The 23,642-nt window shown below is 44.5% G+C and overlaps 1 protein-coding gene across 1 annotated transcript; it reads left to right on the top strand.

The window, feature by feature from the left end:
- Nucleotides 1-1,072: 1,072 nt before the first annotated feature.
- LOC110202410 (uncharacterized) lies at nt 1,073-21,099 on the top strand. The gene is made up of 5 exons (XM_020978529.2): nt 1,073-1,206; nt 2,222-2,344; nt 11,919-12,045; nt 13,436-13,531; nt 16,765-21,099. Exons 2-5 carry the CDS (start codon nt 2,312-2,314, stop codon nt 19,008-19,010), a joined length of 2,502 nt encoding a protein of 833 aa, XP_020834188.1. The 5' UTR covers nt 1,073-1,206; nt 2,222-2,311; the 3' UTR covers nt 19,011-21,099.
- The last annotated feature ends 2,543 nt before the right edge of the window (nt 21,100-23,642 follow it).

Genomic DNA, 23,642 nt, shown 5'->3' with positions numbered 1-23,642 from the left:
ACAGGGTCCTTTGCACTGTTCTCAAGGAGTAAGTTACTATTTTTCATTTCAAAGTAAAATATACCTAATTAAATATGTAACAGTTTTTAAGCATTGTAACCATACTTTTACAGCTCAGTTCATAATTTTACAGCACCCAGATCAAAAGAGAAGCTAATTTTCTAAGGCACAATTTCCAGTTCTTGGCCACTACAAAAAGAACTGCTATAAATATTTTGGTACTTGTGAGTCCTTTTCCCTGTTTGGATCGGTTCACAACTCCACCAACAATTAGTGTTCCAATTTGCCCACATCTCCAACATTTATCGTTTTCCTGTTTTGTCCTGTTAGCCAATCTGAGAGGTTTGATGTGGTACCTCAGAGTTATTTTAACTTGCATTTCTCTAATCAGTAGTGATTTAGAGCATTCATATAACTATAGATAGCTTTAATTCCTTCATCTGAGTACTGCCGGCACAAACATAACAGAAACAGTGTTACAGATTTAAAACATGAAAACATGCCAGTCCAATGCCATCACTTCAGCTGAATGCATTTTGGAGTTGTCTCAGAAAAATCACTTCATCCACCTGCCCATTGACACTGATTGCATCCAGAGTAGAACCGAGCCATTCGGATCCAGTTCCGTTACATTCTGATTCTTACACCCAAACCTATCACCTTCATGCCGAATTTTGGGTCTATTTTGCACGAAGGTCTGACCTAAGGGTCAAAGATCTCGGTGATCCAATGGGAGAACACATTATCATTTAGACTGGAGTCTCCCTCCATCAGTCTGCAGTGACAGTGATTGATGGGCCATCTTCCCGCCCCTTTCAGTCAGTCTGGCCGCCTGCTCCGAGGGAGGCGTGGGGGAGGGGCAGCCCGCCGAGATCGGGGAGGTGGGGCTTGGAGGCCTGGGTGGGGTCTAGGGCGGAGGAGGGAGTCATGCCAGTGGCCAAGGTTTTCCACGTGATGGAGGGCGGGGCCTGAGGAGGGGCAGCCGGGTCCTGATTGGAGGAAAGGGCCCATCCTGGGGAAGGGGGCGTGTCTTGGAACTAGGAGGCCCCGCCCAGGAAGTCTGGGAGCTGACGTCACTGCCTCCCAGAAGCCAGCTCCGCGGGTGCGGGTCCCGGGAGGTGGGAGGCAGCTCCCCTCCCCACCCCCGGCTGAGCCCCTGCTGGCTGCTCGGGTCTCTGGCTCTCGTCCTCCTCGTCTGACCTCCTGGTGAGTGTCCGGCAGATTCTCCAGGAGCACGCTTCCCCCCCCTCCCCCGCCCCAGCTCATCTGCGGACCCTCTAGTGACTTCCCAAACGTCCGGGGTCCTCCTCCCCAGGTTTACTTTTGCACCACGCCTCCCCAACTTCTGGCTTTGCCCTCGGGGACCCAGAAGTCCCGCTTTCTGCCTGGCAGCAAGACCACGTGTCACGTGTCTCTGCCCCCCCCGGACCCACCCTAGGGACCCCACCCGGGATGCGTGTCCTGTCTCCCTGCCCCTCCCCCTCTTGCCTGCAGACCCGTTCTCCCTCCCCCTCCCATGAACCCACCCCAGGGACCCCACCCGGGATGCAGGAGCCAAAGTTCCCCCTTATTCGGGCCCCGACTCTTGGGCTGCTTCCCCATCAGGACCCAGGCATTGACTCCCTGTGTCGTTTCCCTTTAGGGATTCCAAGCCCAAGCTCTAGCGGGGCTCCCCGCTCCTAGTTAGACTCCAGGACACAGTCCTGGCTTTTTCTAGCTCAGCCTCCACCTGAAGCCTTTTTTGTCGCTTCAGGGTCCTTGATCTCCCTGCCACAAGCCTTCCAGACCCTCCCTCTGCCCCCATTTCTTTCACAGCCCTCAGGGCGGAATCCCAGGCTGGATTTTGTCTCTGGCTTCCCCTGGTCGTTCCCTGGAGGCTCTTCTGCACCCTCAGGCTTCCCTCCCTCCTAGATCAAGCAGTCAGTCTGTTGTCCAAGTCATGTGTCTGGGAGGCGGAGAGAGGGGTTGCAGGGAGGGCAGAGGTGGAGGTGGAGGGAGAGCTCTGACCCAGGAGCCATTGAGGCTCCCAGGCCCCTTCTGCCTCTTGGGGCTCTGTGAGAAGATGGGGAGGGGAGGGAGCACTAGAGAGGGAGGGAAGTAGTCTTCCTATTCAGACCATCGTCGTTTCCAAGCCTTACCTTTCCTGCTGCCTCCCTCCCTCGGTAGGGTGAAGTCTGACCTGAGGGCAGGGCCAGGGCCTTACCCTCTGAAATTCCTGTAGGCCAGCCTCCTGTCTAGGAAGAGAAGGGAAAGACATCTCCCTCCCCTGCTAAGTTTGCAGAGGATCAAGGCCTGGCCTGAGCTGGAGGGAATGGCCCCAGGGAGCTGCAGACCCCCACCTCGGGTGAGTGCTCTCCGTCCACATACTTGACCAACCTCAGCCATCAAGGCCATTTCCTTGTGATTGTTGGTGAAGCTGGCAATGCCTCCCTTGTGGATCATTTCTTTACAAAAATAGGCATGAAATGAAGACAGAAGTAACCACCCTGCCCTCCTCTCTGCTTCTGTGTTTCAGACTGATTCATTGGCACCGTCCCACCAATCTCTGCCCTCCCCTGTTTGTTTTTAAGGTCCCCTCCTTAACCTGACTGACCAGGATGTCCACTTCCCTCCATAGGCTCTGTTCCCTAGGGATCACGTCTCTTCTGTCTTTGAGCCTGCCTAGCACCCCCTCCTCTCTGTTTCTTGTGGCCAAGCTCTTCTTGTACCAACTGAAGGTCCAGGAAAACCCTTCACCCTGAGTCTTGTCTGGACAGGCCTGGAGTGGAACCCTGAAGGCCCCCCAGCTCTTGTCCTTTGTAGTGCAGTCATCAGAGCAGAAGTTGTCCCCCTGTGCTGCTCCCACAAGCCTTCCCTGGCCTCTCTGAACCCCTCTCCTTTACCAGTTCTTAGGTCTAGCCAGTAAGCATTTAGAAAGGCCCTACTCTGTGTTGGACACTGTTCAGAGCTTCCCTTGGATACAGAGGAAGGAAAAACCAGGGCCTGCCCTCAAGGACCTCCCAAGTCTAATGGGGGGGACATAACATATTGGCAACTGGATCCAAGCTCTCTATGGTATAGAAGGGAGATCCTCCGAGAGGGAAGCTCAAAACGTTTTGGGGACCAGGGAAATAATGTTTTCAGAAGGTGCAACTTCAGCGGAGCCTTGAAGGAAGCCTGGAGGCTGAGATGAGGGGGGAGAGCCTTCCAAACATGGCAGACGGGCATTGGAAAGGCACAGAGTCAGGTGATGGGGGGTACTGGTCAAGGATCAGCCAGGAGGCCAGTGTCCCTGGGCCAGAGAGGAAGAGGAGGAGGAGGAGAGTAACCTGTAACAAGACTGGAAAAGGTTTGGGGGCTGGTTATGTGCACCTACTGTGTGCCACCTTAGGCATTTGATGCTGTTGCAAGAATTGTCAGGGTCCTTGCTAGTGACTGTCTAAGTAAGGCAGCACAGGATGCAGCCAGGGCAGTGTACTGCTCCTTTTGTGTGTCCCCTACGTGAGGAGGGGATGGTTCCACAGATGTCTCATACAGCGTTTGGTTTAAAAGTTGCAAGGTCATGTTCACTTAGGGTACTGGCTTTCTGTGTTCTGCCTTTCCCTGGTTTAGGGTTTAGGTCTCTGTTGGTCTCGGTAGGATACTTTCTTATCTGGGGAATTGTTTGTGAAATGTGGGCACTACCCATTCTTCCCAAATCTGCTAGGATTCTCCTGTGAATCTGTCAGAACCAGGAGGGGTTTTTCCTTTGGTGCTTTTCCATCTAAAAAGTCTGTTTTCTTTTCAGAGATCAGGTCACTCAAGATCTCTTTCTGGTCTTCTGGTAGTTGGAGTATTTGGTGGTTTTGGAGGAATCCCTCCATTCCTTTCCTTTGTGTTCTTGGTTTTGTTGGCATAAAACTGCAGAATGGGCTCTGATTAGTGTTTTTATTTCTTCTGGTTTTACTGTGATTTTGGATTTCTCGTTTGCTGTTTTTCTGCTCTCTTTTTAATCAGATTAGCTAAGGTTTCTGTGATTTTTATTAGTCTTTTCAAAGAACCACTTTTTAGTTTTATTTGTCATTTCTCTGATTTTTTTGTTTCCAGTTTATCTATTTCCCTTCCCTTTGATTTATCTCTCTGTCATTTTACCGATCCCATTTAGTTTTGATGACTAAGGTCTGCAGGTGCTATTCCCCCTATGGCCTCACTTCTTTCCATCATTTCCCTTGATGTTGTAGCTCTTTGGTTTTTCCAAATGAATTTTGTGATGATTTTATTCAGCCCTGTGAAATATCCTCTTCATAATTTGATTAGAGAATTATTTCTTGCTCCAGTATTTTATGTCAGATTTTACTCAGTGATTTTATTCATGAACTATGTTCTGTATTCTGTGTGATAAACCAAAAAGCCTCTTCTTTGTCTCTGAGAGACAGTGCTCATGTGGAGAAAAGCTTTCACCCCTCTCCCCCCCCCCCGCAAAAAAAAACCTCGTTAGTTAAAGAAAACTCAATACTCTTATAACACATTATCTCAGCATTTCCTGCTGGATCTGGATTCTTGAAATGACCTTATCCCGTCTTTAACAATTAAGATGGTCTTGTCTTAACCCCTCCCTCTTCCCCCAGCCAGTAAAGTCTTCCACACGTGGGTCCTCATCAGCTACCTCAGGGTGCATCTAGGACCCATCAATTTACCAAAGCATTCCTTAGTGACAGAGGGGGTGGTCCTCATGGGGTGTGGAAGCTGTTCTTTCTTAGATGTAACCAGTGATGATCCCTCATCCCTGTGATGCTAACTGTCACACATGGGAGGGTTTCTGTTCTTTGTTCTATGCTTGAAAAAATGGTATCTTTGTTTTTATTTTTTTCATCTTCATTTCAGTAAAAATGCATCTTCAGTTAGGGGTCTTTTGGCCAGGGGCAGGGCCATTTGAGCCATCCTTTATTATCAGGCTGCCTGCCCCTGTTAATAAATGTTATCTTACTGGAAAAACTGCCTCAGTTTATCCTTTTGTAAAATTTTACTTGTGATATTAGTATAGCATTAAAAGTGTAAATTATTTTGGGTAGTATTGTTACTATATTGACACAACCTAGCCAGGAGCGTGGAATATTCTTCCAGCTATTTGGATTGTCCTTCATTTCTTTAAGGATTGCTTTGAAAAAAATAAAATTAAAAATTAAAAAAAAAAAAGGATTGCTTTGTAATTGAATCTGTGCAGCTCTTCTCAGGTGCTTTGGGAGGTGGATCCCTAAATATTCTATGCATAATTTACTTGTTTGGAATGGGATTTCCCTTTTGATTATTCCTTCTTGTATTTTATTATTGTGAGAGAAATAATTATGAATAACTGATGATTTGGGGAGATCCAGAGACACCCCCCCCTTTTTTTTCTCTAAAGTCCTAATTTTAAAAAGTTTAGTTTCTTGAAGGACTTTATTGATAATAAGATTGGAGTCACTTTCTGGTTCAGGATCCTGCCCAGGTCTTGTTCTGCTCTGGCTTGGATGGGGCATACAATCTTTGAATAGATTGCCCAAAGCTGGGGATAGTATGGGGGTAGATATAGGTAGCCCCTCTTTCTTTCTCTCATTATTTGTCAGCCAATCAGAATTGATTGCTACTCCTCTCCAAGAAGAACATGTAAGCCTGGATTGTCTTTGGTCTAAGAGAGCCAGCCAAATGACCATCCTTTTATTAATAAGCATATTGGCCTTATTAATAAAATGATTAAATTTCCTACCCAGAACTATGTCTCATTTTAATCGCCACCATTATATAGAAATCCTGTTGGCTTTGGAGAACTCGTTAATTGTCTCATTTGATATCTTTACTGATTTTCTGGGATTTTCCAAGTAAGGCATGATATCATCAGCAGATGGGGAGAGTTTGAGCTCTTCTTTACCTGGCTTTCTATCTTTAATTCCTTTCTTTTGTCAGATGGCTAATGCATGCATTTCCAGAAGAGTGGGGAGAGTAACCATTCTTGCTTTCCTGCCTCATTTCTTGGAGAAGGTTCTAATGTGTCCCCACTTCATGTGATACTTTTTAGTTTAGTTTAGATGGATGTTTTTTATGATAGTGAAAAAGTCCCCACTATGCCTCTCCTTGTTGTTGCATTATTAGCATAATAGAATGCTGTACTTTGTCAGAAGCTTGTTCTACATCTGTCTAGATGACTATGTGGTTTTGGATGATTTGGTTTAGAATATTATGTTCATTGTTTTCCTAATTTTGAGCTATCCTTGCATCCGTAGACTGACCATAGACTTATCCTCTCCAAGCTAAATATTAACATTCAGCAAAAGTGGTGGCCCCAGTGAAAATGACTGCCAGAATTAATGTCAACAGATTAGAGTGCTTCTCTGAGCAGAAACAGTTTGCCGCTAGCTTGGAGGGGAGGTTGAGCCAACACGCAGTTGGCAACAATGGAGCAGAAAGGGCAGCTTTCAGAGATTTAGGGTACAGCACTGCATTGGCTCATCTGGGTCAGAACACTCACAAACATTGAGACCCGTTTTACCAAAATGAGGGGGAAATTCAGAAGCTGCTAAACTCCACAGGGTTTACCAGCAGGAGAGTTCATCCGTCTCTAAGAAGGCAGCGTTTAATTCCATCAACAGTAAAGTACCAAGTGAAGCTTAGAGAGATGCAGGATTCTTGGCCCAGTAAGAAGGCAGTTGAAATTCAGTTTTACATTGATAGTAACAATGTGAAGCACTTTTATGATACCCTGAAGGCTATTTATGGGCCAAAGACCTATGGTGCATCTCACTCATTGATTAGTGAGAGATGGGCTGAACACTTCCATGGCGTTCTCAATAGACCATCATCAGTCAATGCCGAGGCCATTGACAGTTTACCTGTGGTTCAAGTCAGTCCCTCCACAGCTGAAGTACCAACTGAAAATGAGGTTTTGAATGCCATTAGGCTCCTTTTGTGTAGCAAAGCACCTGATGCTGATTCTATTCCAGCTGAGATTTACAAGGCAGGGGGTCCCCTGCTCATACAAAAGCTGATGGACACTTTCCAAGTTATATGGCAAGAGGAGTTTATCCCCCAGGAGTGCAAAGATGCCTCCACTGCCCATCTCTGTAAAGGTAAAGATTGTCCCGTGACCATCACAGGGGAGATCTCTCTCTTAGTCATTGTTGGCAAGATTCTTGCCAGAGTCCTCCTCCCATGCTTTTTAGCGTGATGTTTTCAGCCATGTCGTCAGATGCCTTCAATGAAGATGAGCACAGTATCAAGGTTAGCTACTATAATGATGCTAAATTCTTCAACTTGAAAAGGCTACAAGCCAAGGCCAAAGTGAAGGCAGTGTTGGTGCATGATTTTCTGTTTGCAGATGGTTGTGCACTCGATGCAGCCTCTGAAGCTGAGATGCAACAAAATATGGATAAATTCTCTGGTGCTTGTGCTAATTTTGGCCTAATATTTAACACCAAGAAAACACAGGTGCTCCATCAGCCAGCACCACACCATCCATACATAACCATCAGTTACAGCAAATGAAGAATTATTGAATGTTGTAGATAAGTTCACTTACCTTGGCAGTATATTTTCTAGGAATTAACACATTGATAATGAGGTTGACACATGCATTGCCAGAGCTAGCTCAGTGTTTGGGAGGCTCCAAAGGGAAGTATGGGGGGAAAGAGGTATTGGACTGACTACCAGACTGAAGGTCTGCAGAGCCATGTGCTGACCTCCTTGTTGTATGCCTGTGAACCCTGGGCAGTCTACTAGTGCCATGCCAGGAAACTTAATCGCTTCCATCTGAATTGTCTTAGAAAGACTCTGAAGATCACCTGGCAGATTAAGGTACCAGACTCTGAGGTCCTTTCTCAAACTAAACTGCCAAGCATTCAAACTCTACTGCAGAGAGCATGACCTTGATGGGCTGGCCATGTTGTTCAAATGCCAAAGGTATGCTTTCCTGAAGGACTATTTTAGGGAGAACTCACACAAGGCAAGCACTCACATGAAGGTCAGAAGAAGCGACACGAGGACATTCTCAAGGTCTCTCTGAAGAACTCTGGAATTGATTGTGAGACACTGGCACAGAACCACGAGCATGGCGTGCCCTCATCAGAGAACGTGCTGTGCTCTGTGAGCAAAGCAGAATTGGAATAGTTGAAAAGAAATGCAAGACAGGCAGATTTAGAGAATCCACCCCAAATGTTTGCATGGACTACTTGTGCCTGACCTGTGGTAGAGCCTTCTGAGCTCGTATTGGTCTGATTAGCCGCAGTCAGACGCACTGTGCCTTGACTCTCGCAGAGTGATGGCATTTGGGTCCTCTTTGAAAATGAAGGATAACAACCATCCATCTAACCAGCCAGCATTCCTGGTATGAATCCCACTTGATCATACTAAATGATTTCTTGGATAATTCATTGTAGTCGTTTTGATAGGATTTCATTTAAAATTTTTGAGGCAGTCTCATTAATGATACCGGCTTATAGTTTACTTTCTGTGTTTTGACTTGCCCTGGTTTTGGTATTCTATCTATATTTATCTCATTACCTCATCAAAGGATTCTGGTAAGATAGTTTCTTATTTTGGGGTATTATTTGTGAAGTATGGCTGCTAACTATTTTTTACAAAGTTTTAGAATTTTCCTCTCTTCTGATAGTTTGAGTATTTCATGTTTTTGGAGGAATTCCTTTAGTTCTTTTATGTTTTTAGTTTCATTGCATAAAGCTGCATAATATGTTCTGATTATCTTTTTTATTTCTTGTGGTTTTGCTGTGATTTTGCCTTTCTCATTTACTATTTTATTAATTTTCTGCTCTCTTTTATTCAGATTAGCTAAGGGTTTTATCAATTTTATTAGTCCTTTCAAAGAACCAGCTTTTAGTTTTATCTGTTGTGTCTGTGATTTTTTTGTTGCCAGTTTATCTATTCCCTTCTAATTTTTAATATCTGCTCTTTTGTGCTTCTTTTAAGTGCGTATTCAGTTCTTCTCTTTTTCTGTTTTCTTAATGTATGATTGTAAGGGTATATTTTCCCCTGAGGACTGCTTTAGCTGAATCCCAGAGATTTTGGTATGTTGGTATGTTGTCTCATCCTTAATTTTCTTTTCCAGGGTTACCGTTTCTGTGATTTGTTCTTTGACTCAGTCATTATTTAATATGTCATTGTTAATCTCCATTTAGATTTGTGTCTTTTGTTTGTGTTCCCTGAACCATATTTCCTTATGGAATGAAAGGATATATTGATTATTTCTGCCTTTTTACATTTGTTTGCAGTATTTCTATGCCCTAGTGGTTAATTTTTGTAGAAGTTCCATGTGGTGCAAAGAAATATGCATTTTCCTTTGTCATCCCATTTAGAAGATGTCATGAGTCTTTTTAACTCTAGTTTCTCTAGAAATTTGCTCCTCTCTTCTGCTTTCATCTCATTCCACATTCCTTCCCTGGGGGAGCCTTTTCCTCTCAGTTACTCTCATATATTCTCCTTCTTCCAGCCAGTCCTGTTCATTAGTTTTTGAATGTCATTCATTTGTCTGCCCTTTTCCAGCAAGGATTTCTCTCACTCTCTTCATTGTCTGTCTTCTCTTTCTGTTTTACCTAGACCCTCATTCTCTGATTTGTAGCCCTTGAAGTCATCTAGTCTGTCTTTTCTCTATATACTTCACACAGTCAAAGCCTCCAAAGTATCCATTCAAAGCTCTGCCCCCAGGTGCATTTTGCCACTGCCTTGTAGGGTTTGTAGAGGTTCCCATACTTATAAATCTGCTTTCTTTAACCCTTTAACTTTTTTTTTAATTTGTATCATTTCAGAAAATATATTTTATATATATAGAGAGAGAGACACATCTTAAATTTAATAGTTTATTGTAAATTTGGGAATTTTTTCCTCCATTGAAATTTTGATGACGAGTCACATAACTGTCTAGTACCGTATTGTAAACAAGTCATTACATGCACATATTCCTTCCAGTGCATGCTGGACTTCCTGACAGGGTGCTACAGGCTCACCTGCCAACACTTGCTTGCTAAGACCTGCCAGGAGACTTGACCATTGATCAGATATAACTTGCATTTTTATGTTTATTTGGAAAATAATGTAATCGCTGCAATTTTAACCTGTGTGAGTGGTTTTTCACAGTTTTCTTCTTTCCTTTCTCCACCTTTTCAGTATCTCCCCCCTTCCTCCTCACCTGTTCCCCTATCTATATACCTTTCTCTTTCTGAGACCATAGAGATCACCTTCTCCATCCTCATTGTCCTTGACTTATCTCCAGCCTTGGACACTGTTGATCACTCTCTTTTCTGTGACACTCGCTAGCTTTTTAGGACACCACTCTCTCCTGGTTTTCCTCCTTCCTGTCCACCTGACCTCTTTTTCTCTGTTTTGTTTACGGCTCATCATTCCCAGAGTGACCTCAAGCCCCCAATGTAACAACAGATAACTCTTCTTCACTTGGCTAAAAACCATCTCGTAGCACTCAGTGCAGTTCAGATACTTATGAATGTCTCTTTAGAACCCTCTTCATGTTTTCATCTAGGTAAGACTTTATTTCAGCCTCTCAGGAAGCAAACTAGTTCTTTAACTTTGTTCTCTTTTAAGGGATCATAAAACCATAAAATCACAAAATCATAAAACTCTTTCCCCCTGCCCCTGCACCCTGAATGCTCACAAACTCGTCATAGAATTTTCTTTGGAACATATCACTTATATCAGTTCTGATAAAGAAGAAATTTCATATCACTCTTTCTTCTCTACAGATCCACCTGCCTCGGAGACAGAGCACACACTTTCTCCCTGATTCCATAGGAAGACACCTTCCATAATAAGTTGTTTCTCAACTTTATTCCAACTGATTATATGAAATACATTTCTCAAAATTCAGTTGGACTCTTAATGACTGGTTTCAAGAGCTGACTGACACTCAAAGGGTCTGACCTTTGGGCAAATCCCTTTTCTGGGCTTCATTTTCTTTCTTTCCTGCTTTTTTTTTTTGTCCTTCATTCTCTCTTTTTTTATTAATTTATTTTGATTTATCAGCAATCACTTAAATAGGCTTTTGAGTTTTAAATTTTTCTCCCTCTCCCTCCCCCCCCAAGACGGCTCACAATCTGATATAGGCTGTACATATACATTCCTATTAAATATTTTCACATTAGTGATGTTGTAAGGAAGAATTAGAACCAATAGGAGGAACCATCAGAAAGAGGAAACAAAACAGAAGAAGAAAAAAATAGCAAATAGTATACTTTGATCTGCATTTAAACTCCATAGTTCTTTCTCTGGATGTGAATAGCATTTTCCATCATGAGGCCTCTGGAGATGTCTTAGATCCTTGCGTTGCTGTAAAGGGCTAAATTTATCAATGTTAGTCATTGCACAAGGTGGCAATTATTGTGTACAACATTCTCCTTGTTCTGCTCGCTTCACTCAGCATCAGACCATACAAGTCTTTCCAGGTTTTTCTGGAGTCTGCCTGCTCATCATTTCTTATAGCACAATAGTATTCCATTACATTCATATACCACAACTTGTTCAGCCATTCCCCAATTGATGGGCATCCCCTCAGTTTCCAATTCTTTGCCACCACAGAAAGAGCTGCTATACATATTTTTGTACATGTGGGTCCTTTTCCCGTTTGTATGATCTCTCTGGGAAATAGCCCTAGAAGTGCTATTGCTGGGTCAAAGGGTATGCACATTTTTATAACCCTTTGAGCGTAGTTCCAAATTGCTCTCCAAAATGGTTGGATCATTTCACAGCTCCACCAACAGTGCATTAGTGTTCCAATTTTCCCACATCTTCTCTAACATTTATCATTTTCCTGTTTTGTCATGTTGGCCAATTTGGTAGGTGTGATGTGGTACCTCAGAGTTGTTTTGATTTGCGCTTCATTTTCTTCCTGTAAATTGATGAGGGACAGACTATTTAATTCTGACATGTCTTTCAGCTCCACATCCTATGACTTTTGATGATTTTAGGGGTTGGTGACATTCAAGGATGTGGCTGTGGACTTCACACAGGAGGAGTGGGGCCTCTTGGACCACAACCAAAAGGAGTTGTACAAGGAGGTCATGCTGGAAAATGCCCGGAACCTGCTCTCCCTGGGTAAGGACACTTCCTCTGGTAACTCTGAGTCTGCAATTAAAGAGAACATCTTCATTCCTTAGTGTGTGGGGTTTGGAGCACTTATCAGTTATTGGAGAGAGAAGAGTGTTGGTCTCCTGTGTCCAAGAGACAGGGTCCTCCTGCTGCCTGATTGTCCTACAGAAAGTCTTTGCATCGTGTGATACGAACCTGAGGGTTTCCTTTGTTGCTCCCGAAGCTGTCTCTTACCAGTTCTAGGTAGCTTCAGGTCAGAGATCCAGTCAGTGTGGAAGCATCTCAGATGTGGCACTAATCTCAGATGGGTGTGGATTTTGCTGCCAAATCTCTGAGAACTGCTAAGGCAGCTTGTCCGTGCGACCCCCTTCTCCCAGGGATGGATCTAGTATTTAGAGTGTTCTTCTTTCTCGCAAGCATCAGTTTGTAGGTTAAAGCTCCTGGTTGTGGCCAGTGTAGCAGATTTGTCCTTCTTGTCTTCCTTCATATTGCCCTAAAATTCTAGCATGGATGTTGGGAAAGGAAGCGAAGGGAAAAAGCATTTATATTCTCCTGCTGTTTGCCAGGGGCTGAGCCATGTGCCGGGTAAAGAAATGTAGAATATTATGGCACTTTATTTTCACCATAACCTTCCAAGTTAGATGATAGATATTATTATCCCCATTTGAGAGTTGAGGAAACTGACGCAGACAAAGGTTAAATGAGTTGTCCAGGGGCACATAGCTGGTAACTGTCTGAAGCTGGATTTAACATCAGGCATTCCTGACTCCAGGCCCAAGTCTCTCTCCACTGTACCATTAGCTTGCCTCTGCTTTCCAGGTAATGGAACCTATGCAGTGGGTTCATCCTTCAATGAGGAAGCTGCACCAAGACCAGATTCTGATTCCACCCTGGCTCCATGATCTTCTCCCCAGCTAACCACCCTGTCTTCTTGCTTACATGCCCCTGTCACTGGCAGGAATAGCAGACTGGCAGAGAATCAGTTTGGACCAACTAGGGTTTCTTGAGTTTACCAGCAGGAGACTCTCCCCTGAAGAGGCAAATACTTTCTGTAGGTTTCAGGGAGCGAGGAGCCAGGCAGGGGGCAGGGCAAAGGATGATTCATCAATTTCCCTGTATCTCTGGCACCATTACCCCTTTTACCCAGTTTGGGGGTTAGGAGTTCCTGCCAGAATGGAACATGGCAGAATTGGAGAGCAGGGGGTGGAGGGTCTGGCTGTTTCTCAGAATAGGTTGTACAGTAGGATAGTGTAGCACATCCTGTTTTGGGTCACTTGCGTTACAAACACTAATGTGTGACCACACTGGAGTGATTTTCAAAGTGGAGCAGCTCTGTGTCCACACTCCTCTCCAAGTTTCTCTCCACAATCATCCCCAACTGATTCCCCATGCCCAGGGCTTCCAGTTCCCAGAGAAGACGTGATCTCCTATTTTGAGCAAAGGGAAGCACCATGGATGCTGGAGCAAGAAGGCCTGAGGAGCCGCTGTCTGGGTGAGTGAGGTGAAAGCAGGGGTATGAGAGTGTTGTGGTGAAGCACATGCTAGATCTGGGGGCAGGAAGACCTGACTTGGAATTCTTTTTCACATGTTTTTTAGCAGTGGCTTCCTGGGCCACTCACTGAACTGTGGAGCCTCAGTTTCCCCATCTGTAAAATGAGGGAGTTGGACCCCATGGACTTTTAGCTCCCTTCCAGTGATCAATTCATGCTCCTCTAAGAGGTCATTGTTTGGAATTTGGGGGCATGGAACTCTCCTGAAAGTGCAAGAGGGGGTTGGGCTACACCCTCTGACCTCTTCCTTAGACCTTCAAGTCAACAAACATTTAAGCACCTGCCACATGCCAGGCCGTGTGCTGAGCACTGGCGTCATAAAGAGACACAGAGGATGTCCCTGGCTCTCCTGGAGCTCACAGTCTGGTGGGCAGACATCACTCCAACAGCTCTCTAGAGACCACTGTAGGCAGGATAAATTGGAGCTGGTCAAGAGAGGGAAGGCCCTAAAGTGAAAGAAGCCTGGGAAAGGCTTATTGTGGAAGGTGGGCTCCAGCTGGGGCTCAGGGAAGCCCGGGTGAGCATTCTAGGCAACAGGTACAGCGAGGAAAACCCATGGAGTTGTTAGGTGAAGTGTCCTGTTCCCGGAAAAGAAAGGAGGCCCATAGCACTGGATTATATGGGGGGAGATGGGGTGAAAGAAGACTGGAAGAGTAGAAGAGGGGGAGGTGATGAAATGTGCTAGCAGCCCGAAGGAGGATTTCCTCTTGCATCCTTTTGCTGGGGAGCCAAAGAAGGTTGATGAGTAGGTGGTGACATGGTCAGGTTAAGACCTTGAGCAATATGAACTTGGTAATGGGGTGAAGGACTGACTGGACTGGGGGAAATGAGGCAGCAGGATTGGTTCTGGTCAGATTCCATTAGGGTTAGAACCTGACAAAGGTAACTCTTTAGAGGTGATTGGCTGCAAGAAAGAGACAGAAACATGACTGAGGCCCAAAGATGTATTTGGCAACTAGGAGAGAGACCAGAATGCAGGGACTGAGGTAGAGGCTAGGGCTGGTGTCAGCCTTGGACTCAGCCAGTCAGCAGACGCTGATGAAGCACCGTTTTAGTCCCTGTGCTAAGCCTTGAGGGTACAAAGAATGGCAAAAGACAGTCCTGGCTGTCAAGGACCTCACAGTCTAGTATATAAAAATGGGAAGAATAGAGGATGACCCTCACCCATAGCAGATCCAGGAAGAGAGTGTTTTGGAATGGCAGTACATTTAGTTGAACAGGCAAATAAGGGAATGCAAAGAATGAGGATAATAATGGTTTAAGAAGGAGAACAAAAGTGGGGAGGAAATAGTCGAAATCATAATGATAATGATAGAAATAATAGATGTGCCACACACTTGATTAATATGATCTCATTTGATCCTCATAAGAACCCTAGAAGTTAGATGCTGTTATTATGCCTGTGAGGCTAACTGAGGTCCTGTGACTTGCCCAGGGTCATAGAACCAGTACATTTCTGAGGTGGGATTTGAACACAGCTCTTTCTGACTAGAGAACCATTATTCTCTCTACTGCACCACAGCTGTATTCTGATTTTTAAACAGAATACCATGAAAATGTTCACATACATATGAGGTGGAAAATGGGAGGAGAATTAGACAAGCTGTCTTGCTGAGGGATGGAAATTTGTTTTTTGTTTTTAGTTCCCTAACTAGTCAATAAAATGAATTTTTAGTTACTACATAAAAAAATTTATTTTTCTATTAGCTCGTGACACGTAGTGTAATTATTAAATGATAAATGGACTTGACAGTCAATTGCATGTATTGCTTTGTTTATTTTTTTAAACAATGTTTATATATAAAACCACCTTTGTAAGAATAGAATTTCTTTGACATAACTTTCTTTTTCTTAATCATTGGCAAAATGGGTACACTGTCACTGAAAGTCTACTGAATGACTAATCTGTGTTGCCAACCAATTCCTTCAGAAAGCTACAAGCTAGGAGAATAGTAACATAAGTGAAAGAGAAGTTCAAACCAGAAAACAGCCTTAGCACTGCAATGAGTAGCAATTTGATATCTGTTTTTATAGAACGGTCATGGGGGACCTTGATGGTTTGGCCTCTGCTGCCAAACTGCAGACCTATGTAACATCTTGGTCTGGCAGTTACAGCTTTGCTGAGATGCAGGTACAAGGTAACCCAGGAATGAGAGGACTAGTGTGGTACAGTGACAGCCAGCCAGTGAGGCTCTGTGCATGGCTCTGACCATTTGCACATGAATGTCCAACCTTCCTGGAAGTTTGGAAACAATTTGATGTCAAATAGAGAAACTGAAAGAATATGTTGCACTCAGCCAGAAGCAGTCAGAATTTGATGAAATCACAGCATGATCCCCAAAAGCATTACATGCTTGATCATGATGATTTAGAATCACTGCAGAAAAAACTTTGCATGGGTGAAACACGCACAAGCTTGTCCTGGATGGAAAACATCTTTGTTTACAAAGAGCTAGGAAATGCCACAAAAGGATTTTATTTATTTTTTTGGTGAGAGCAGGGCCATTTAAAGATAAATTGTTGAAAAGAAATAAGTAATGACTGTCCCAGAAAAGTAATAGGCCAAAATGAAATCTCTTATGCCTTGGGTAAGTAGGAAAAAACAGTGCTGGCATTTATCAGATGATCTCAGATACTGCAACAGGAAAAATAAGATTGAAAGCGATCAACTAGGAAATTACCTTATGCTTACAGATATGATAGGTCATGAAATAATATGAATATTTAGTGCATGTGCACCAAATGGCATAATAAATATGAAGAAAGGATTGAAAGTACAGACAAGGAAAGCAAAAGTGAGAAGGAAAGATTAAAAGTGGAGACAATTTGTCTAGTACTGTGGACAGAATGTGGCCAATCGAGGGTTTGAGTTCTGGTCTTAGCTGCTGGGATTTGGGTTAAATCATCAGGCATTCTGAACCCGTGGCCTGAGTTGTGAATGTTATGAGAATGCTGGTCCTGCTTGTGTGTGAAGCTCTTTGTAAATTAAATTATCCTTTGGATTGTGAGCTAATGGCATTTTCAGATGATTGATTCTGCCCATTTATGTTTGAGAACTTTTCTCTTTACCTGGGGAAATAGAATGTTTATATTTACCCATGGAGGGAAGGGGATATAATTAGGTATGTGTGTATATGTGTCTGTATATGCATGTTTTATTGTTGGCTTCTTTCAGAAGGAGAGATCAGACTTGAAATGAAAGAGACTACTGAAGAACTAAGCCTTTCTGTGGAAGAAACTCATAAGCAAAGATTCATGAGTCATGGTCCTTGTGACTTCACTAGGATAGAAGCTGTACATCAGAGCATCCACACTGGGGAGAAGTCTTATGAATGTAATCAGTGCAGAAGAACATTTACAAAGAGCTCCCATCTTGTTCGACATCAGAGAATCCACACTGGAGAGAAACCTTATGGATGTAATCAATGCGGCAAAACTTTCCTAAAGAAAAACAAATTTGCTGAACACCAGAGAATTCACACCGGAGAGAAACCTTATGAATGTAATCATTGTGGAAAGACATTCACAAAGAGCTCCCATCTAGTTCGACATCAGAGAATCCACACTGGAGAGAAACCTTATGAATGTAACCAGTGTGGAAAGACATTCACACAGAGTTCCAATCTTGCTTTACATGAGAGAATCCACACTGGAGAGAAACCTTATCAATGTAATCAATGTGAAAAGGCTTTCAGGTCTAGCTCCAATCTTGCTCTGCATCAGAGGATCCACACTGGAGAGAAACCTTATGAATGTAGTCAATGTGGGAAAGCTTTCAGGTCTAGCTCTAGTCTTGCTCAACATCAGAGAATCCACACTGGAGAGAAACCTTATGAATGTAATCAATGTGGGAAAACTTTCCTAAAGAGAAACAAACTTGCTGAACATCAGCGAATCCACACTGAAGGGAAACCTTATGAATGTAATCAATGTGGGAAGACTTTCAGATGGAGGAAGAGCATTGCTGAACATCAGAAAATCCACACTGGAGAGAAACTTTATGAATGTAATCAGTGTGGAAAAACTTTCATATGTAGGAAGAGTGTTACTGTACATCAGAGGATCCACACTGGAGAGAAACCATATGAGTGTAAGCAGTGTGGAAAAGCATTCACACTGCGCTCCAGTCTTGCTGATCACCAGACAATTCACACTGGAGAGAAACCTTATGAATGTAATCAGTGTTTAAAAACTTTCTTAAAGAAAAACAAACTTACTGAACATCAGCGAATCCACACTGGAGAGAAACCTTATGAATGTAATCAGTGTGGAAAAACTTTCAGATGTAGGAGGAGTATTGCTGTACATCAGAGAATCCACACTGGAGAGAAACCTTATGAATGTAGTCAGTGTGGAAAGTTTTTTACACAGAAGATCAACCTTACTGTACATAAGCGAATCCACACTGTAGAGAAACCTTATGAATGTGTTCAATGTGGAAAAACTTTCCTAAAGAAAAACAGACTTGCTGAACATCGGAGAATCCACACTGGAGAGAAACCTTATGAGTGTAGTCAGTGTAGAAAGACATTCACAAAGCGCTACCATCTTGTTAGACATCAGCGAATCCACACTGGAGAGAAACCTTATAAATGTAGTCAGTGTGGAAAGAGATTCACAGAGAGTTCCATGCTTACTGGACATCAGAGAATCCATACTGGAGAGAAATCTTATAAATGTAATCAATGTGGAAAAGATTTCAGGTATAGCTCCAGTCTTGCTCAACATCAGAGAATCCACACTGGAGAAAAACCTTACGCATGTAATCAGTGTGGAAAGACTTTCAGATGTAGGAAGAGTATTGCTGAACATCAGAGAATCCACACTGGAGAGAAACCTTATGAATGTAATCAATGTGGAAAGCTTTTCATATTCAACTCCAATCTTGCTCAACATCAGAGAATCCATACTGGAGAGAAACTCTATGAATGTTTTCAGTGTGGAAGGACATTCACACAGAGCTCCCATCTTATTCGACATGAGAAAATACACACTGTAGAGAAACCTTATGAATGTAGTCAATGTGGAAAAACTTTCAGATGTAGGAGGAGTATTGCTCTGCATCAGAGGATTCACACTGGAGAGAAACCTTATGAATGTAATCAATGTGGGAAAATTTTCCACCAGAAGACCAGTCTTACTATACATAAACGAATCCACACTGTAGAGAAACCCTATAGATGTATTCAGTGTGGAAAAACTTTCCTAAAGGAAAACAAACTTGATGAACATCAGAAAATCCATACCGGAGAGAAACCTCATGAATGTAGTCAATGTGGAAAGGCTTTTACACAGAGCTCCCATCTTGTTCGACATCAGAGAATCCACACTGGAGAGAAACCTTATGAGTGTAATCAATGTGGGAAAGCCTTCAGGCAAAAGTCAGTCCTCCTTTCCCATCAGAGAATTCATACTAGGTAAAAATCTCACTACTAACATGAATGAGGAAAGGCATTCAAATGGAGTACAGAGCTTAGCAGAAAATTCTTTCTGGGTACAAACTGTATGTTGGAAGACCTTCAGCCAGAGATCATCTTTTACTTTATATCATAGGATTTATCCTGGAAAGAAGCCTCATGAAGCTGTTCAGTGGAGCCATGCCTTTCTCTGGAAGGTAGAGGTCACCGGGGAAGGGTTACATGTTGTTTCTGCATGTAACAGAATGGTGAAATAAGTGCAAGTAATTCATGGCAATTCATCAGCCTGCATGCAGAACAGCACAAGGAGTCACTAGAACTGTTCCTGAACCACAGGATTGTGTGAAAGGAGCCTCTGATTGTTCTCAAAATAGAATAAGGGAAAACACTTGTGTCAGTACTGTTTCACCTGGGGAGCAGCGTTTGGTGAAGGGGAGAAATCGGAGGTGTTGGGTCAAGAGTTATGAAAACTGGGGCAATTTAGGGAAATGTATTAGTGAGGTTGTACTGAGCCAGTCTCTAACCTGAGAATGACAAAACAACAGGCCAGAGACAAAGTGCCAGGTAGTTTCATTATGAGGAACAGATTTGCAAATCAGGAATTCTCGTCAGAATTCCACCTTGGGGAAGTAAAGACAGAGGTTTTACACATAAATCACAATGGGAAGGGAGGGGGGAAGGTGGATTACAAACAGTCATTCAGTGGTTTCCCATGAGAAACCCACAAATTCCACAATACAACAATGCTGGAGTCAAGATCGGAACCACCTCCCCTACGGCACAGAACCAGAGCTCTGGGATAGGAGCAGGTTTGACAGTCCTTGATTTGCTTCACTTAGGTACACAGGCAGTGATTGTGAGCCTTGTCAAAATTTGACTCATCATTTCAAGCTGCCTTGTAAGCTTCTGACTCACAAGGCAAAAGAGGCAGTTGTGAAAGATCTAATCTGTTACTATATTCGTTACACATATCATCAATTAATGTGAAAATTATAATTCCCTCCACGTTTCCTCCTTCCAGCCGTAAAGGTCTGAATGACCCTTGAAGGCCAATAAGGAACGTTCATTTGAATCACGATTTTAATTTTATGTAAGAATAAGTGAGTTACAAGTCTAATGCCAAGGTGGACAGCAAGGCAAATGAAGAAAATAAAATTAGACCAGGGAGGGCAGAACGGGGATGCTGCATAGGTTTTCAGGCCACCAGGGGAGCTGATCAAAGGAAGGTGAGGGGGAGACATTCTTCATGCTCCTGTTCTGTAAATGTGCTCGCTTGTTTGGGGTGCTAAGGTCTTTCTCTGCCTAAAAGGCTGGTCAACATTTTTCCCCAAGGAAGGGAGGGCCCCTCCCCTTGAGTGTTAGGGCATCGGCAAGGGAGTCAGCATGTATCTGGAGGCTGGTGATGCTCCAGGCCCATGGCTGATTCTGCCAAGAGGTGCCTGACTTATGGGCACAGTGTGCCAAAGGTGGCTGTGGTTCCTCAGGGATCCAGCCGATGCCAGCAGCCGCAGTGGCAGGAAAGCAAGCCCGCACTGCTGATGGAGAGACAGCTTTCACTGGAGAGTGCTTCAGCAGAGTGGTTCCCTGAGAATTGGGACAGACTGGGCATAGTGTAGACCAAATCACAGAGGCCTTCCCAGAAGGGAGGGTGTCAGTTCAGTGGCAAAGATATGTGTATCAGAGGGTGCCTCCTGGCAGAGATCATGGTTATGGAACTGCCTTTGTTGTTGAAGGTAAGGGTCAGAGGTCTGATGCCTGATTTGGTAGGTGGGTCCCGAAACGCTGCTTGCTACAGGGGGCTTTTGCAGTGTTATAAGATGCCCCATTCCTGTTCAGGGAAATCTGTGGTCACAGGAGCTGGCTAGAGGAATCAAGTGACATGTTTAGGAAAGCAAAGCGGCACATGTGGAGTTCAGAATGAAGGTGAGATTACATTGCATGGGATTTAAATGATCAAAAGGTGAGGGCCCATGTTACCGCTTATGCCCTGGATGCAGAGTGGAGCCTACGTCTCCAGAGAGACCCCTGTAGGTAAGGGTATGGTATGCTAAGGGCCCTAAAATCTTCCATTAAATACATTAATTCTCTGTTAATGTGTTTTTGGTTTTTTGCCAGAGCATGTCTCATCACTGGGGTCATGAGCCATGAGGCAGCTAGGGCTAGAGTTTCCGAGGCATGGGACCTTGAATGACATGCCCAACAGTCAAGAAGCATTGTGTTGGGCTCCTGAGTGGGTGGTTCAGCAGGGGTGAGGCATATGAGCCTGTTGACCAAAGTGAAGGGATCAGGAATAGGACAGACATCTTGGAAAATGAGAGGCCAGAGGCTGCTGTAATAGCACAATCAAAAAGGTTTAGTTCATAGAGGGAGTAACTGCAGGCCAAGTCTGGTTTGTTGGGTCATTAGTCTATATCAGATGTCATCTTCTCATCCTGGGGACTTGGGAAGAGCTGTCCATCTCAGAAGGCGGATGCTTCTGACCCCACTCAATTCTCAGGTGCAAATCACCCCAATCCAGATGGGCAGGGCTGCTCTTTTGGATGTAACGGGTGGATCCACTACCCAGAATTTGGCTGCAGTTGGGGTGGTGAGCAGGCCTTCACAGGGACCTTTCCACAGTGGCTCCAAGGAGTGTTTTTGGAGAGGACATTTCCGGTAGACCCAGTCACTGGGTTGGATTGGGGGCTGAGTCTCAGTTGGAATTTCTAAAGAATGGGACCGAGACAAGTTGGTACATCTCTGATGTTTTCTGGCCCCACCCAATACGGTATTGCAGGAGGGAGCTTCTGGCTGCTGTGCTTCCACCTGCAGATACAGTGGCATTGGGCATCCTGTTAACTATCTTATAGGGGCTGAGCTTATGGGGAACCAAATGGTCTGGACCAGGATGGGGAACCTGTGGCCCTCTAGGTTCTCAAGTGTGGCCCTTTAACTGGTTCCAAATTTCATACAACAAATCCCCTTAATAAAAGGATTTGTTGCGTAGAACTTGGATTCCATCAAAAGGCCACACCCAAGGACCTAGAAGGCCACAGGTTCCCCATCCTAGGTCTAGACCCTAAGGCTTAGCAGGGCTAAAGGAAGGGCTTTGGGCTGGGGGAATTTAGCAAGGCAGGTTTTAAGTATCCCATTAACTCTCATCCATTCCTGATGACTGGGGGGGGGGGCTAAGCACCATGGATTTTCTTGGGAACCCCCCATAAATGGCATGATTTTTCTTGAGGATTTCTGTTACCCCAGAGGCCATGGCAGTGCAACAGGGGAACACTTCCACCCACCAGGAGAACATGCAGACCGTAACCCAAACATTTGTATCCAAGGGCAGTTAGCAATTGATTGAAGTCAGTGTGCCAGATTTCAAAGGGTGCATCTGGGAGAGGAAAGTGCCCACGAGCAGCCTTCAGAGGCTGGATGCATTGTGCCTAGGGCAGGTAGGACACAGTGTCATAAGCAGTGGCCGTGGCCTGTTAAAACTCAGGACCCATAGTCCTAGCAAGTTCTCATCCCTGCTTTTTGATAAGCATTCTTTTCTAGGCCATGGCTCTCTCTTCTCTTGTAGGGCTGGGGGTCTTAGGCAGGCCTTCAGAGTGAGATGATCTACTAAGGACATGCTTATGGGGCAAAGTGAAAGTTCCACAGGGATGTGAACTAGAGGATCCATTCCCTCAGGAGTCTGAGGACTTAAGGAGTTTTCGCTGCTTGGTCAACCACCCACAGGCCTGAGTGCTGTTTTCTTCGTTGTGCCCTGGAATTTTCATTACTGCACCGGCTTGGGGAACCAGTAAACAGTCTAATAGATGGGAAAGCTGTTTCTGATTTTTAATGAGCTGTTCTGAGGAGGTGAGGAAGCCCCAGTGTTTCCGTAGCAGCCGAAAGTCTCATCCCCAATCTCCATCTCGGGTGGATGGGTGGCAGGATTGAATGTGCTTACACCAACTACATTCCCTCCTTTCTCAGAGGCAAAGAAATTAAATGGAAGAGCTAACTGAACCACAGCAGGTGGGGCACTGATAACTGACCCAACATCAGTAACATCTTAAGCCCACAAGAGGGAGGAAACTTGGGTAAGAGCCAGATGGTCAGAAGGGGAGGGTGTTGGGGATAAAAGACACAAGGAAGTGAGCCCTCCTGGGTCAAATGAAATGGTGGCCTGGCCTAGTAGGTGGCGGGGGCCTCGGGGACCAGGACAAAAGGTTGAAAAGCACTGATCCCTCTAATAAAAAGGGGAGTGGTTCTGAGATGGGCTACAACTTGACTCTGGGGGAGGTGAGTGGGGCAGGCACAGGAGGGTGGCACCAGTGTCAACTGAAGCAGACACCTCTTGCCCCTCCCTGTATGAGCAAGGAAGCATCTCCCATAGGAGTCATGGGCATAATGGACATGGCCTGTATATCCCCCTCCTGCCAGTCCCAGAGTGATTGGTATTGTGGGGAGGGTTGCTTTCTGGCACCTACTCCTAGTCTCCCCTTTCCTGGCTGAGATGACCATGAGTTGATACAGATCCAGATACCTGGGTCTGTATGAACACAGGGTGAATCAACACTGCTCAGCAAAGCCTCTGGGATCCTCCCTGGGACTGGGACACTCCTTGGCAATAGCCTGGACTTCTCCATGCTTCCAGGGCTTGAAGCCATAG

This window comes from Phascolarctos cinereus, unplaced genomic scaffold (assembly GCF_003287225.1).
Source record: "Phascolarctos cinereus isolate Bilbo 61053 unplaced genomic scaffold, phaCin_HiC Scaffold_4;HRSCAF=312, whole genome shotgun sequence".
In the NCBI taxonomy this organism is placed as follows: Eukaryota; Metazoa; Chordata; class Mammalia; order Diprotodontia; family Phascolarctidae; genus Phascolarctos; species Phascolarctos cinereus.
Note: the sequence above shows the minus strand (reverse complement) of the source record. Positions and strands in the feature narration are given on the sequence as shown.

Coding starts and splice junctions, on each gene's coding strand:
- LOC110202410 (XM_020978529.2), top strand. CDS start 2,312: ATGGCCCCAGGGAGCTGCAGACCCCCACCTCGG. Junction 2,345..11,918: donor GCTGCAGACCCCCACCTCGG/GTGAGTGCTCTC, acceptor TGATGATTTTAG/GGGTTGGTGACATTCAAGGA. Junction 13,532..16,764: donor CCTGAGGAGCCGCTGTCTGG/GTGAGTGAGGTG, acceptor GGCTTCTTTCAG/AAGGAGAGATCAGACTTGAA.